The sequence below is a fragment of the Sapajus apella genome, unplaced genomic scaffold, assembly GCF_009761245.1.
Source record: "Sapajus apella isolate SASKATOON/1434 unplaced genomic scaffold, GSC_monkey_1.0 scaffold1, whole genome shotgun sequence".
In the NCBI taxonomy this organism is placed as follows: Eukaryota; Metazoa; Chordata; class Mammalia; order Primates; family Cebidae; genus Sapajus; species Sapajus apella.
The window spans coordinates 63,732,776-63,749,778 of NW_022436941.1; the positions used below are offsets into that span (position 1 = coordinate 63,732,776).

General features: G+C 43.1%; 1 protein-coding gene across 3 annotated transcripts in view; it reads right to left on the minus strand.

The window, feature by feature from the left end:
* The window catches only part of SV2C (synaptic vesicle glycoprotein 2C), a 269,321-nt gene that overhangs the window by 14,743 nt on the left and 237,575 nt on the right, over window positions 1-17,003 (minus strand). For 2 of the 3 annotated variants that reach the window (XM_032278001.1, XM_032277991.1), the window contains exon 13: window positions 11,037-12,001. The exons of the other annotated variant lie outside the window; for it this stretch is intronic. In XM_032278001.1, coding sequence (XP_032133892.1) covers window positions 11,818-12,001 — 184 coding nt within the window. In that variant the 3' untranslated portion in view covers window positions 11,037-11,817. Of the gene's footprint in view, window positions 1-11,036; window positions 12,002-17,003 lie in introns of those variants that run through there. 3 annotated transcript variants of the gene reach the window in all.

Consider the following 17,003-nt stretch of genomic DNA (forward strand, 5'->3'; position numbering starts at 1 on the left):
AAAGAAAAAGAAAAGAAAGTACTGTGGGTATCCTCTGCTGAATGTGGGAGGCTGAAGAGGGGGCAATAGCACAGCAAAGCTCCTGAGAGAGGGTTAGCAGCAGCCTGCAGTGGGGGTGGGATATGTCCAATGTTTGCAAAGAGCAAAAGAGGGGTGGGGCAACTTATAGATCACTCAGCCCTTTGTAATGTACGGTGGTTTTCCTTAGAACCCCACCCAAACCTGAATTCGCCGAAGCAGTTTCCTTGGAAATCTCAGTCCAAAGGGCATTTTTGGTGCCACTTTGGGAGTGAGGAAGCAGATATTAGTAAGTGGAGCTGCCTCACATGCTGTCTGTTCAGCCTCCCTGAGGGCTCTTGAATAGAGGAGGCAGAAATATGGCTGAAGGTAGGTGGCTGCTGGTGCACTTGGAGTCAAAGTTGGAGCTTCCCCGTCCTGTTATCCAGACTACACAAGATACTTCATTCTGGCCCCAGGGAGTTCCAGTGGCTGCAGGGCAGGAGCCTGGCTTTCCTTGAGAATGTGTCTCCTTTTGTGGTTTTCATTTCTCCACCTGGTGTCTGGACTGCAAATTACAGGAGAGGATGATGCATTTGTTCTCCCCACTGAACACAGGGATTGCAGTAGTAGTAGGTGGCATGGTCTTATCCAAGCTCCAGGAATGCCGCTGCCCCTGGCTCCCCTTGAAGCCATCAGGGCTCAAGCTGATCACTCTCCTGAAGGAAGCTTCCCCTGGGGACAGGCTCACAGAGGAGGCTGCTTTGTTCAGAGGCTGAGGTATGGGGAGAGGAATGACATGCCTTTTGACTCCAGGATTTTTTTTTTTTTTAATTATTGTACAGAGAGAACACATTCTCATCTGGAATTCTAACAAACAGAGAGACAAAAGGAGGCAAATAATCACAGTTCTCAGAGTAGCCTAGCCAGGCTGCCCTGGGGTCTCCCCCAGAATTATCCGTTTCTGGCTTATGAGTGCAGGGTCCTTGTTCCTCAGCCTCTGTCTTTATCATGCCCTCGGAATGAACAGCACACACACAGCCCACGCTAACCACCCATCAGATCACAGACACATTCTATCACCTTCTATACACAATATACACACAGCAAAGTCCTATACACAGTATACAGGATACATACACAATCAAATAGGTAGCATTTGGGATAATGCTATGGGCTGAACTGTCTCCTCCCCAAATTCATATGTTGAAGTCCTAACCCCCAGTGCCTCAGAATGTGATTGAGTTTGGAAATAGGGTCTTTAAGGGGGTAGCTGAGTTGAAGAGGTCATTAGCATAGGAACTGGATTGGGTTGGACTATCTCTTTATCTGGCGTGACTGGTGTCCTTATAAGAAAAGGAAATTAGGACACAGCTATGTAAAGAGGGAAGACTATCTGAGGACACAGAGAGCAGATGGCCATGGACAAGCCAAGGAGAGAGGCCTCAGAAGAACCCAACCCTGCCTGACACTTGGATCTCGGACTTCTGGTCTCCAGATCTGTAAGAAAAGAAATCTGGTTGCTTAAGCCACCCAGGCTGTGCTATTTTGTTATGGCAGCCCTAGAAAACAATATAGATAATGATAGTAACTTCATTATATCAGATATCAATAACCAGAAAAAGGTAGGCCTTCAAGACCTGTGTTGCCTTGTTTTAACACACTGATTGCTAGGCATTTCACATTTGGGGCTTTGGAGCCAATGGTCCAGGCCATGCCTGTTGTTTCCTTCAGAACTTACAATGACTTTTGCCAAAGTTATCTGTACTCCAGCATCCTCTGGTGAATTCCTGTACCTGCCATCATCCCTGATATGCTAGGAGTTTTGAAGCCTGTGGATGTTTTTTTTTCTCCCTCATTTAAGAGCCTGATCATGAAGTAGGAAAGAAAACATGTGACTGTAGCTTTTCTTAAATAAGGAATAGGGCCTACATCTGGAGGAGTGGGAAGCTGGACATAGGGTGATGGGCTGGGCATTCGAAAAGGGGGAAAGAAGTTGCTACAGCAAAGAAGGAATATCTAGCCTGGGGAAGAGAACCTGGAAGAAGTGAGAGCTGGTCCTAAGAGAAGGAACAGCCAGCAGAGGGGAGTCAATGCACAACTTGTAGGATAGCACTAGCCAATAGCACTTTTGGTGATGATGGAATATTCTATATTTTCAACGCCCAATATGGTAGCCTGTGGTCACATGTGGCAACCAAGCACCTGAAATGTGGCTAAGTGTGACTAAGGAGCTGAATTCTTGGTTTTAGTTAAATTTAAATAGAAATAGCTACATGTGGCTATCATATTAGATAGCATGGTTCTAGAGTTCAGACACAGCACACTGTTGCTTGCCTACCCAGCAGCTACCTGCCTTTTTCTTTGCTTACACACCACCCCCCACCCCATTTTGTTCAGGCAGTCAGGAGCCATGTACTTCAGGAGAGACTGGGCCCCTTAGAGCTATACAGGAGAGGTGAATCTTTCATTAGTCTAAGCCAGTTATGGTAATTATTTTCCTCTTGCTCGTGATTGGTTTAGGAGTAGGCAGATGATGCAAATCCAGCCAATGAGACACAGGGGGAGTCTGCGGAGGATTCTGAGAATGTTGTCTTAAAGAGGAGTCAAAAAGAGGGGCTAGTCCTCCTTCTGGACCTTAGATGTGTGAAGATGTGATGCTTAGAGTTGCAGCCACCATCTCATGCCCACAGTGGGACAAAAGCCAGTATGCTGAGGATGATCTAAAAGATGGAAAGAATCAGGGTCTCCAGTGATGTTACCAAGCCACATCAGAACCAACCTTGGGATGGCCCCATCCCCTTTGTTAGTAAAAACACTTGTGTCTTCTGTTAAATGCAGTCATGGGGACTCTTTTGGGATAGCAAATATGTTTCTGCCTCCAGTGTGAATTCCATAAAGTATAGCACTTTTTCTCATTGTTCTTAAACCATTATTCCAAGCAGCTACTACCAATTATTCCAACCATTATTCCAACTCCAGCTACTAACTGGAGTTAATACGCTAAATAAAAATCTGTTTGCTATTCCTGCTCTAGGGCAGAAGAACACAAGCATCTGCTTTGCCACAAACTCCCCCACAAACGTTTTCTTCCCACTGGTCCTGGCTAATAATTAGAAAGTGTTCTTGTAAGATTAACAACACATCAATATCCACAAAACCAGCCCACAGAAACAATTCAAATAAGCCCAAATCTAAAAAACAGGCTTTCTCTATACCCCAGGACATTAAAAAAGTGCTTATTTTTTGAAGGGTCAATTAGAAGGGAAGTCAGTCACATAGCAATCGTTATTTGAATATAACGGAGCAAAAAAATGCCCTTTTATTAATCTGATATACATTAAATATCTTGGTAGCTGTTACATGAATGTTAGTCATCTGGCATATACATGTGTACACAATTCCACATTTGATAGATTTATGCTGTACAGGAGCCATCCCACATGGAGCATGCCCTTTCACAAGGATACGCATGGCTGTCTCAGGATATTTGTCAAAACACACTTGGTCAAACATTTTGGCAATTGGAAATCAGACACAGAGGAGCATACCAGAAAGATGAGTTCACAACAGGACCAGCTGTACTTAAGATGAAAACTCCAAAACCTGAAACAGAATTTACTGGGGTTCACACATGCAGCACACATATATACAGTACAATAGGGGTAACTGGAACATTCATAGCAAGAGATCTTAAACAGCATTAAAAACAGAAAGAAAGAAAAAAAAAAACCAAACAATCCAAACACCAAAACCGACAGGACCATTGCCAAGATCTCGTTAAAAAAGACAGTGGATAGTACATTTAGCATATGTTCAAAATGGAGGTTCACCTGAAAGAGAAAACTCTTCGGGATGTTATTTAGTGTATCTAGGCATTAACAAAAGACGTAGGATCTGTTCAGTATGTTCCTGGATCAGGGTGAGGATACATAACTGCATGGATGCTGAGAAAGTGTGTAGCAAGAAAGGACATTTATTTTTTCTTCTGACTGACTCAGGACATAGATTCAGTAAAGTAAATACATAACAATTGCAGCGGAAATGAAATTAGGCCAATTTGTCAAGTTCTATCTATGCAGGCCTGGTAAATGTCAAGGCAAGGAAGGAGTTTCCTTCTTGGATGACTACATGGAAGCCAGAGGGGAGACACTTTACAATTTCAAACTAGTTTTATTTTGTTTGCATGGCATGAAATAGCTGATTTTACCGTACATTCTCCCTGAAGGAATGGCACCCATAGAAAATGGTGGATTCTCTGTACTGGGTCCTATTCTGAGTCAACGCAAATGCAGAAAGAAGCCCTTTGTGAATCATGTGAAGTTGAGCTTGCTAAGTCTTTCCCCTTCCTTGGACTTGGGGCAATGCTGACCCATAAACACATGAAACTCAGGGTGGTGTGGCCTGGGTCTACACGCTGGGAGGCCAAGTCTTCTTTAGGGCTTTAGATAGTGATATGCTGGTTAATGTTTAACAACTGTCTTGGGGATTAGGAGGAGTCTGATTTGTATGGCTTTGTTGCCTACCATGGTATAAATATTCCCACCATAGCTGATCTCAAGCTACAAATATACTGTCATTTGGGAAGATGTGTGTAGTAGTATACCCTTATACAGTCTTTCTACCATACAGACGTAATGGGCACAGATAATGGTAAAATGTAGTAAAATAAGTAGAAAGTGATGAGCTTTGAATATATTGCCTTTGTTTTTAGCTATAATTGATCTAATCTTAATTTTTAGTAATAGCTGTGTTTCTCAGCTGACTCTCAAAATTCCTGAAACATTAACGATCAGCTCTGACGGACTGGTTTACAGCTGTTCCAGCTCATCACTAGCTCGAGATGACCCCAGCCCCTGTGAGCAGGCTGCCTAGGCACCGCAAAGCTGTTTTGGACTTTGCATCCCTGCTGCTGGGGTCGGTTACCAGTTTGAGTTAAACCCCATCTGAGTCTGAACAAAGGGTTGAAAGCTGCTTTCTGTTCCTAGTCCTGGGCGCTCTTGGATCTAAGGGCAGCATGGATGTGGTAGAGTAGGCAGAGAGTGGACAACCTCTGCAATTTTAACATTCAGACCTAACCAGAAGGCACCTTCCCTTCCACACCAAGTGGGACTTTCTGCAGACATGGAGAGTATCATCGACCTCTACTAGTCAGTGAATCTCGAGAATCCAGGTGGGAACATCCTGGTCTTTCAGGAGTCAAATACTGAGCTCTCAGCCTTCTGCTCCAGAGGTGGGCTGCTCTGATTCCATGCCAGCTGTGTCCACCCTATCAGGGCACAGGCACTGAGAAGCAGTTGGAAATCTGGCCCTCCACGTGGAGCTGTGCCAAAGCCAGCAGACTCGCATTCACACTCCCTCTGCACCCACTCCTGTTCTCCATGTTCTCCATCCTCTGCGCCTCCACAACAGGCATGGATGGGCCTTTCATCCCCAGTGCCCCAGGAAAGCTTGACTTTGCTTTTGTACATGGCTAGAATTAAGAGGCTGTCGACCAGAGGAGGAAAGTAAAAAATAAGGGAAAGAAAGGAAATGAGTGGCCACTGCCCTGAGGAGGTAAGCAGGAGAGAACAGGTGGGGAAAAATGGCAAAGGGGCTCTCAGAGGAGGGTAGAGGGTCACTGACAACTACTCCCTTTCTGCTCTGCCCCCCTGCAGGCCCCAGAACACCAAACGTCCTTTGCAACTTCAAGACACTTGCAACAACATGCACCAGTTTTAAACTGAAACCCCAAAATGTCCCTGTTACTGGCTGACAGAACCTGTTTTCTGGACGGCTTATCTGCTAAGGGTAGATAGGAGGGAAACTGTTTGAGGATGTCTGTCAAGACAGTTGACTCATAAATCTTCAAAATCAGAAAGGAAACACCCTGGGAGGCACAGGCCAGGGGAGTGGCAGCAGCTGCAGGCTTTGCTGACTTGGCTCTGAAGAGGAAACTCCAGCACTATTCGCTGCGAAACAGGCTCCCTAGCTCCTGTTGCTGGTTTCATGCCATGAAAAGAATACCTCAGAAGAAAACGAGACTTTAGGCTGGGCACAGTGGTTCATGCCTGTAATCCCAGCACTTTGGGAGACCGAGGAGGGTGGATCACCTGAGGTCTGGAGTTTGAGACCAGCCTGGCCAACATAGTGAAACCCTGTCTCTACTAAAAATACAAAATAATTAGCCAGACATAGTGGTGTGCACCTGTAATCCCGGCTACTTGGGAGGCTGAGGCAGGAGAATTGCTTGAATCTGGGAGGCGGAGGTTGCAGTGAGCCAAGATTGCACCACTGTACTCCAGCCTGGGTGACAGAGTAAGACTCTGCCCCACCACCCCCCCCCCAAAAAAAAAAAGCTCTAGAAAGATGGGGCTATCTCTGCTCTGATTCTTTTCTTTGAATAATATCTTAGTGCAACATCCTGCTGAGATCACTTAAGGAAACAGCTTATGTTTGCTTTCATTTTTCTCATTTTCCAAATACTAGTCAGTAGTCTCTCCAACAAAAACCAGGTAATCAGGGAGCTTTCTCCTCTCATCAAAGGTAATCCCAATGACTGAGTAGTTCCTACACTGCCTGCCGAAGGCTGTTATTTGTTTTAAACATGGAAAAGTAACACTTTGTATTTATGGGGTGTTGGAGGGGAGGAGGGTTCATATGTAGTGGGAATCAGCGTGAGGGTGTTTTCTCTCATTCTGTTTCCCTTGCTCTCATTTAAATCCTCCAAAGGCTTAATTATGGCACACAGCACAGTGCCTCAAAACCTATCACATGGGAGGTGCTCAATAAGTATTTACCGGATAATCATACGAAATGACAAGAGATCAGCGAAGGCTCGGCCCAGCTCTTTCCCTGCCTAACCCTGCTAGCCTTAGGTAAGAAACAGACCCATGAGCTGTATCCTTTTAACTCAAAATCCTGGGATTACTAAACTGCATTTAGATATTGTTTGAGAAAAACCAAAGGGAGTCCTGGCAATGGCCCTGTGACTATTGGCGACAGACAGGTGACAAGAGCAATGGTCAACATTTAGAGCAAAAGAACCTCACATGGAGAACTGTTATTCCATACCTGAAACAATGAAGGGACACACAATACATCCAGGAGATACTAACAGGTTTTCTTTTTTTGTGTGTCTACATTACAGATTACAAGAGCAGCTTTACTTAAAACACGTTTTGCTGAGCAGAAACAAAAACTGTAAGAAAACATATAGTCCACTTCAGAGTTTCCCACTGTGCGGATTTCTTTCTCTTGTTGCAATATGACTGGTGTTTTTAGGTTTAGTAAGTGGACTAAGTTTGGCACGATGTGGAGAGTAAAGAAAACCTAATATGCAGCCAATATGCAAACACCAAAATGCCAGTCGCCTTTCTATGATACCAGGTGAAAGCCAAATTCAGACATTCCTGGCTTCAGAGCCTTCAATGCATGAACAGATAAGGTGTCTTACTGAAGAAATAGGTAAAGGCCATTTTGACATCAAACAGAAACAAAAATGGAGAATATCATATTCTATTTTGATTGGCAGAGGCAATCAGAAAGTATTCCCCTGGACTGCTTTGGAAGTGATCCCAGCATTTAGAAAGCTGTGCCCTCATCTCTTTGCTGGAAGCTTATCAGTGGCATCTTGGACTCTCCCTTCTGTCACTACATTTCTTTTCCCACCTCCCCTTTGATCTCTTAAGGTATCTTGAAATGACAACTAAGCAGTTTGTGGTGAAAACTTGAACTCTGATTTGGTGAGATTTGTCTATTTGCCAATATAAGTAAAATCACTGAAAAATTGTTTCTGAAAACCTACATATAATACTTAAGGCCATGTTTCAAGAAAATAATGGAATAAACAGGAGAGCTGTAGGGTAATACTGCTATCAGAGAGTCTTCTAACCTAAGCGTGTTTATTGGTCAGGGTGGGGCCTTTTCCTGGATGGGCAATGGTAACTGTCAAACCTGCAGTGAACAGAGATATTACATAAGATGCTGAGATATTGGCAGGACAGACAACGCAGGCACTGTGCTTTCTGGCCTGGTCCATGTGGGCTTCCCAAACAACCTCCTACACTCTTTTTATGCTTGTCTATTTCCTAATTTTTCAGTTTATAAATTAAACCTATTTAGTTCTTGTGAAAATGAGTTGAGTCTGCCGGTGGCTCACGCCTGTAATCCCAACACTTTGGGAGGCTGAGGCAGGCTGATCACTTGAGGTCAGGAGTTCAAGACCAGCCTGACCAACATGGTGAAACCCTATCTTTACTAAAACATATATAAATTAGGTGGGCGTGGTGGCATGTGCCTGTAGTACCAGCTACTTGAGAGGCTGAGGTGGGAGAACTGCTTGAACCCGGGAGGCGGAGGTTGCAGTAAGCCAAGATCGCACCACTGCACTCCAGCCTGGGTGACAGGGCAAAACTCCATCAAAAAAAAAAAAAAAAAGATGAAGCTATTTTCATTACTGTGTTCTAGAACGCTGGAGAGCACACTAATCCCAATGCTTTACTTTGTGCATGGGGAAAGTGAGAACCAGAGGTGTTCAATGACTTTTAGTCTCCCCAGCAAGATCTGGGTCCCTGTACTGCTTAGTGGTGAAGGTCAGGCTAGGTAGGACCCATCTATCGTGTCTCCCAGGTCTGTACTCTGGTGTGAGATGACTCAGGCAGCAAGGACTGAATGTGAGTTGGGGGCCTTAAGACACAATACTTGGGACAGAATGTGGTACATACAGAATTTACAGTCTGAAGCAGTTGTTTTTCCCTACTGAGAAGATTCTGTGATAATAATGGAACTTGGGAGTGTTCTGGATTGATTCCAGAGTAATAGGGAAATTTTTAGTTAGAAAAGGAGGTAGAAATAAGTGGACGATTTCCTAGGTTTTCATTTTTGCACAAATTTTCATTTTCCTTCTACTTTAGATGAAATGAGATGCCAGTTGCATATCTGGGTGCAAATGGCCTGCTACACTGATACAGCTGAGAGTTTCTATTTAATATCCTGGCTGTTTCTTAATCTTTAGCTAAATCCAGAGCAAGCTAGACAGGCCACACCACATACTTTGGAAATGATTTGAGCTCTCTTTGAAAATCAAGGTGATGAACAATCTCAAGGAGGCAGGGAGGAGTGCACAAAAGGTGGGAGAGGTGGTGACCAAGAAGGTTTGTGACCAGACTGCCCGAGAGTTTAGGAAAGATTCCTCTTAGGCCACCAAGGATGCCTGGATTAGGTAACAAGTAGGCCAAGAATGGTCCTAGAGCAGGGGACACCGGATTGCAGGTCTGATAAAGTAAGGTTTTGCTGGTTTATCCCATGCTGACCCAACCCAGAGTTCAAATAAAATTCTGAATAACTGTGCTCTGCAAATTGGGAGATATTTTATGCATTTAGACCCTAGAGCAGACATTAGAGATATTTTTAAAAGTAAAAGTAGTCTAGTAAGCAAAGTTAATTATCACAGAGGACTAGAGACAGCGATACTCATGCACATTTCTATTTTTCTTTGGATGGGCTGATGGAGATGCACTCCTTGGTATTGCAGTTATTTCTGCACATGCTGCATTCAGCTAAAAGATGTGCTCAGGTCCCCAAATGTCTTTTTTTTTTTCTTTTTTGAGATGGAGTTTTGCTCTTGTCGCCCGGGCTGATGTGCAATGGCATGATCTCAGCTCACTGTAACCTCCGCCTCCCGGGTTCAAGTGATTCTCCTGCCTCAGCCTTCCGAGGTCGGGAGTTCGAGACCAGCCTGACCAAGATAGAGAAACCCCATCTCTACTAAAAATACAAAATTAGCCAGGTGTGGTGGTGCATGCCAGATGTCTTTTTTAAGAAGACAAATCAGGGATAGATAGGTGGGAAAATGAGTACATATGGAAGAAGGAAAACATACAGGGTACTTTCTTGGGTTGTTTGACTGCTGTCTTTGTTCTCCAATAAAATGATAGTAGGCAGAAGCGAGAGAAAGTTGTTTCTTTCCCTGCACTGTTGGCGTCTTTCAAATGCATCTTGTCTAGTCTTCAGTGATTTTTCTTCTTCCTGCCACCTTTGAAGTTTTTGGTTTGGGTTTTCCTGATGTTATAGCCCTGATCACAGGTCCTCAGGGAACCACCCTCTTCCCACTGTCCCCAACACCAGTCTGTTCCCCTCTGCAGATCTGAATTACTTCACCGGGAAGTAGATTAATGGCTTATGTTAATGAAAGAAGCTTTTCACTTAGTCTGAGCTCTACAGGGATCATTAGGAAGGGGAGGGGGAGGCAGGGGGGCCTCAGGGGAGTTAGGACATCTCTGAATATAATGATTATCGGAAACAAAAGCTTTCCCTTCCTAGAGGCCCCCCCACCCCAGCTGTGGCTCCTCTGAAAATGCCTATAATAAGTAACAAGGATAACCCTCTAACAAGGCAGTTAAAAAAGGAATATTGTTTAAATATGGGATTTATTCCTGGCTTCTGGTCATTGGCTGCAAGTCTACAAGGAGGCTTCAGATTTCAAAGATGTGTAAAAAGGACAAGCCTGGGGGAAGGGGAGCCGGAGGGGCGAGAAGGTCGTGTAGCTGACAGCTGGCCCGTGGGAATGTCCTGGCTGACCTCTTTTTCCAAGCCCAGGCAGATTCCAGAGGTAAAATGAGCAGCCAAACAACCACAGGGAGATGGACTGTCTGTGAGAGGCCCCTCAGGAGTACAGGCGGGCTGTGATTTTACAGGGAGCCAGGCGTGCACTGAGCAGGGAGTCAGCCCTAGGGAAGCTAGAGGGACAGACTCTCTTTGGTGATGCCAGCTGGGAAGCTGAGTGCCAAGTGCGGGGCAGGTGGGATGGGGGTCCTAGGGCACCAGTCCCACAGGAAAGAGGTACCAGAAAGAGGTACCATTTTGTATTGCCAAATGGCTCTAAGTGTGAATTTCTTCCTAATTTGCAATTGACAATTTAGCTATCCACTGGCAATCTCTAGACTAGAGACAGTGTGGGTAAGTGGCAGAACCAAGTAGGCAGACAGTTTTTAAGAAGTAGCTTTCTTTCTTTGAATCTGCTGTCTGGCAAGACCAAGGGCGGGCTGAAGGGGTGGGAGTGGTCAGTGGAGGCAGAAGCTCTCGCTCTGATCTCTGATTTTCAACCATTTTGAACCACTGCCACAATCACATACACTGTCATTGGTCCTTTTTCCTCACACTCTCCAGAGGTTTAATTGGGCTTTCTGACAGAAATCTTGCTTATGCAGCTCACTCTGATTTTTGCTGCTAATTGCAGAGCTCTTATTTTTCTTGTCAGCAGAGTCACCTTAACTGTCTTGCCCCAAAGGGCCCCACCCAGCCCTGTTTGGTACCACGTGGTTTTCTTTGAAAGGCTTTGCTATAACAGCGAGAATTACTGGGTATCCTTTTCTAAGTAAACAGGAAATATCACTCTGTTAGAAAAAAAAAAAAAAAAAGAATCCCTCTCCTCAGCACAAATGCAATAATGTGCCGGCTTATATTTCCTGTTAATGTTAAATTAGGAGCAGGATCTATTCCCTACACCAGCCCAGTCTTCTGGCTTCTAAGCTTTCCATGAACAGAACCCCAGGGAAGCCTGGCTGCCTACGGCATTCTAGAAATGCTTCCACTGATTTGGGGGAGGCAGTAGCATCACAGGTCAGAAAGATAATGCGTTAAAAAAACAAAACCAAAAAAAATTGTGCAAAATCACAAAGGGACAAGATGATATGCTTCTAAATTTTAAGTCACAGCGTGTGTTTATGTTCTGATACTTGATCACCTTTCTATATAGGAAAACTCTGAAGCCTTGAGTCAGGAAGGAGAATTGACCCAGAGCAGGAAGAAGAAACACAGGAAGGATGGCTTTGTTCCCCATTACATCAGAACCTGGGTTCGTGTGTCAGGCAGGCGCAGCCCCACGAGTCCTCCACACACGAGCACAGTAGAAGCCAGCAGGATGGGGATTGCTTTGGTGATGCCGACCAGAGAGCCAAATATTAAGTTTCCCAGGACGGCTGCTGCCTTGCATAGCGCATTTAAGAAGCCGAAGCCTGTTGCCCTGCAAAGGAAAGAGACATGAACAAATTTGAGAAAACGTCTTCCATGATTCCAACTTTAGACAAAAAGTTCCTAGATTTTCAATGCTCTTCACTCAGACTGTGTTGTGCATCAGTGGCGCAAATCAATGCTTGTTAGCAAATCTGGAGTTCTCGTGTTGTTCCTCCAGCCCTCTGTTGACTTTCTTACCATAGCTTCCATTGACTCTTACTCTGTCTATAAGTCCCAGTGTATTGTGAACAGAAAGGGAGAGAAAATTGCAGGGAGTATGAAACATCTCTACTGGTTTAATGTTGTTGGAAGGAAGGGTCTTTTTCTTTCTCATTTTTTTAGAGACTAGGTCTTGCTCTGTTGCCCAGGCTGGAGTGCAGTGACAGCATTAGTTGATTGCAGCCTTGAACTCCTGGGCTCAAGCAATCTTTCCACCTTAGCCTCCTGAGTAGCTAGGACTAGAGGTGCATGCCACCATACACAGCTAATTTTTATTTTATTTTTGTAGCCATAGGGTCTTGCTATATTGCCCAGGTGAATACGGTGGTACAATGATAGCTCACTGCAACCTACACCTCCTAGGTGCAAGCGATCCTCCTACCTCAGCCTCCTGAGTAGCTACCTGGGACTACAAGTGTGCACTGACATATTCAACTAATTTTTTTTTTTTTGTAGAGATGGAGGGTCCCCCTACGTTACCCTGGCTGGACTCAAACTCCTGGGCTTAAGCAGTCCTCTTGACTTAGCCTCCCAAAGTGCTGGGATTACAGGCATGAGCCAATGCGCCCTGCAGGAAAGGTCGCTTAAATCAAACTTTAATCCTACTCTATCCAAACTCTTCTCTCAGGAACAAAACAGGCATAAGGCACAGTTCATTAGAGAGAGGCAGGTCACCTCTGCTCAGTGTGGGAGAAGCTGGGACACCTTCTTTCATCCCAGGCAAAGGGTGGCGAGGGTGATATAGAAAAATTGACCAGTTTCTCATCTCTTTACAAGAGTGACTTATTATTTTGTTTTGTAAATTCCCATAATTTCAGAAACATCTATGTTTAAACAGAAAGTGAAATTTCATTCCAAAGTTAAAATGTATGGCAGGCTGAGCTTGGAGGATTTCTTGAACCCAGGAGTTTGCGACCAGCCTGGGCAACATAGCAAGACCCTGTCTCTCTTAAAAAAAATAAATAAATAAAGAAGAAAAAACTGTTGTAAGTACAACAATATATTTATTTACATTTTTTACTCCCTATTTTATTGTATTTATTTTCATGCTAAGTGTTATTATTTACTTATTTTCTATTTTACTTTCAGTTCTGGGATGCATGTGCAGAATGCGCAGGATTGTTACATAGGTATATGTGTGCCATGGTGGTTTACTGCACCTATCGACCCAGCCTCTAAGTTCCCTCCCTTTATCCCCCAACACCCAGTAGGTCCTGGTGTGTGTTGTTCCCCTCCCTGTGTCCATGTGTTGTCATTGTTCAACTCCCATTTATGAGTGAGAATATGTGGTGTTTGGTTTTCTGTTCCTGCATAGGACATGATCTCATTCCTTTCTATGGCTGCATAGCATTCCATGGTGTATATGTACCATATTTCCTTTATCCAGTCTGTCATTGGTGGACATTTGGGTTGGTTGCAAGTCTTTGCTATTGTAAATAGTGCTGCAATAAACATACATGTGCATGTGTCTTTATGGTAGAATGATTTCTATTCCTTTGGGTACATACCCAGTAATAGGATTGATGGGTCAAATGGTATTTCTGGTTCTAGATCCTTGAGGAATCACCATACTGTCTTCCACAATGGTTGAACTAATTTACATTCCCACTAACAGTGTAGAAGTGTTCCTATGTCTCCACAGCCTTGCCAGCATCTATTGTTTCTTGACTTGTTAATAATCGTCATTCCGACTGGCATCAGATAGTATCTCACTGTAGTTTTGATTTGCATTTCTCTAATGATCAGTGATGGTGAGCTTTTTTTCATGTTTGTTGGCCATGTAAATGTCTTCTTTTGAGAAGTATGTGTTCATATCCTTTGTATACTTTTTGATGAAGTTGTTCTTTCTTGTAAATTTGTTTAAGTTCCTTGTAAATTCTGGATATGAGACCTTTGTCAGATGAGTAGATTGCAAAATTTTTCCTCCATTCTGTGTGTTCCCTCTGCTTGGTGTGGGGGAATCTGGGACACCTGCCTGTTCACTCTGATGATAGTTTCTCTTGCTGTGCAGAAGCTATTTAGTTTAATTAGATCCCATTTGTCAATTTTGGCTTTTGTTGCAATTGCTTTTGACATTTTTGTCATGAACTCTTTGCCCATGCTTTTGTCCTGAATGGTATTGCCTAGGTTTTTTTTCTAGGGCTTTTATGGTTTTGGGTTTTACATTTAATCCATTTTGAGTTAATTTTTGTATAAAGTATAAGGAAGGGGTCCAGTGTCAGGTTTCTGCGTACGGCTAGCCAGCTTTTGCAGCACCATTTATTGAATAGGAGATCTTTTCCCCATTGCTTGTTTTTGTGAGGGTTGTCAAAGATTAGATGGTTGTAGATGTGTGGTGTTATTTCTGAGGTCTCTGTTCTGTTCCATTGGTCTATAAGTCTGTTTTGGTACCAGTACCATGCTGTTTTGGTTACTGTAGACTTGTAGTATAGTTTGAAGTCAGGTAACGTGATGCCTCTAGCTTTTTACTTAGGATTGTCTTGGTTATTATATGGGGTCTTCTTTGATTCCATATGAAATATAAAGTAGCTTTTTCTAATTCCGTGAAGAATGTCAATGGTAGTTTGATGGGAATTGCATTGAATCTATAAATTACTTTGGGCAGTATGGCCATTTTCATGATATTGATTATTCCTATTCATGAAGATGGATTTTTTTTCCCATTTGTTTGCATCCTCTGTTATTTTCTTGAGCAGTGGTTTGTAGTTCTCCTTGACGAGGTCCTTCACATCTGTTTTAAGTTGTATTCCTAGGCATTTTATTCTCTTTGTAGCAATTTTAAATGGGAGTTCGCTCATGATGTTGGTGTACAGGAATGTTTGTGATTTTTGCATGTTGATTTTGTATCGTGAGACTTTGCTGAAGTTGTTGATCAGCTTCCTATTTTCTTTTATTAGTTTAATTAATATGCTAGGTCTTAAATAAGAAGAGCCCATAGAATTTTCTGAGAAAAGTAGGGAGGATGAAGTTATATCCCTCATCTTTTAGATACTGTGGAGGGCACACCCATGAGCCAATGCAACATTTGGGAAATCAAGTCCAAGAAAATATGACAGAAGAGAATCAAATTGTGGGCTTAGGAAGATCTTGTTCACTCTCTTTGCTGGCTTTTAAGATATGTAGGTGTATAAGTAAAAAAATCCACTTCTTAAGACATTTTTTAAGAAAGAAAAATTTTATTATCTTTAGTACACATGTAACAAGTGATCTTCTGGGCAGAAAACTTAGTTTTTTTTTGAGAGCAGGTTTCGCTCTGTCACCCAGCCTGGAGTGCAGTGGTGTGATCTCAGCTCACTGCAGCTTCGACCTACCGGGCTCAGGTGATCCTTCCACCTCAGCCTCTGGAATAGCTGGGACCACAGGCTTGCACCACCATGCCCGGCTAATTTTTGTATATTTTGTAGAGATGGGGTTTTGCCATTTGCCCAGGATGGTCTCAAACTCCTGGACTCAAGTGAGCCTCCTGCCTTGGCCTCCCAAAGTGCTGGGATTACAGGTGTGAGCCACCAGGCCCAGATGAAACTTAATTTTGTTCATGGGCTTGTATATACCACCGACATCATGAGAAAACATGCATTTCCTTCTGGCTTTATGCCAGTTTAATGTTTTTTGGCCATTACTGAGTTAAAGGCAGATTGAATACAGGGTAATTTTTAGATAACTTTTTTTTTCTTAAGAGGGAAATGCATCTTATAAGCTGCAAAGTGTAGCACTTAGTACACATCTTTCTTTGATTGATTTGTAAATTTGTAAGTGTGGGTTTTATTTGCCAAGTCATAACTACTCATCACTACTTGTACTGTACCTAATAATAGTTCCCACAATGTGCGTACTCCTCATAACTGAAATATTTATTGTGGTTATTATCCAACCATTCTCCTTTCTGCACTATGGGAAAGGAATAAACACTCCTCTCTGAGCTGCACAAATCTAGTCTGGGAGTTAGTGCACAGCCAGTGATTTTGCGGGTTAGATCACATCTAATAAAGTGCAGTAAGCACTGATTTTGTTTTTGGCTAAGACACCTAGAAAGTAGAGTACACAGGCTCCTGAAGTGAGGCAAAGTTGCCAACTGTTTGCAACGTAGGAAGAGTGTGACAGAATCTCTGACTCAAAGAAACAAACTTCTTGAGTAGAGGGTAAACTAATTTCGTATTCTTCCTCTTCTTTTTTAAAGCAAGAGACTGGTAATGGCAACAACCACTAAAAAGATAAGGAGATTTAATATACTGATAACTACTTTCAAATGAAATTGCTTGAGCCTACATGTTGGGTATCAAAGAAGACTTAAGGATACTAGAATGACCCCATCACCACTTCCCCCACCTCCATGGATATGCCCTGAGTCTAAACTGTCTCTTGTGCTGTTCTTTAGAAAAATGAATAGGTGTTTTCGAGCAGCTTTAGGTTTACAAGAAAAAAGTGAACAAAAACTAGAGTTCTCTTATACCGTCAGTTTCCCCATTAACTTCTTGCATTGGTGTGGTACATTTGTTACAACTGATGAGCCAATATTGATACATTGTTATTATCTAAAGTTCGATTTACATTAGGGCTCACTCTTGGTGCTGTACATTCTGTAGGTTTTAACACATTTTGATGGCATGTATCTGTAATTATGATATCATGTAGAATAGTTTTACTGCCCTAAAAGTCCCCTGTGTTCCATCTATTCATTCCTCTCTCCCCTCAACCCAGAACAACCACTGATCTTTTTACTGTTTCCACAGTTTTGCCTTTTCCAGAATGTCACAGAGTTGATATCTTACAGTATGTATATATATATAATATAT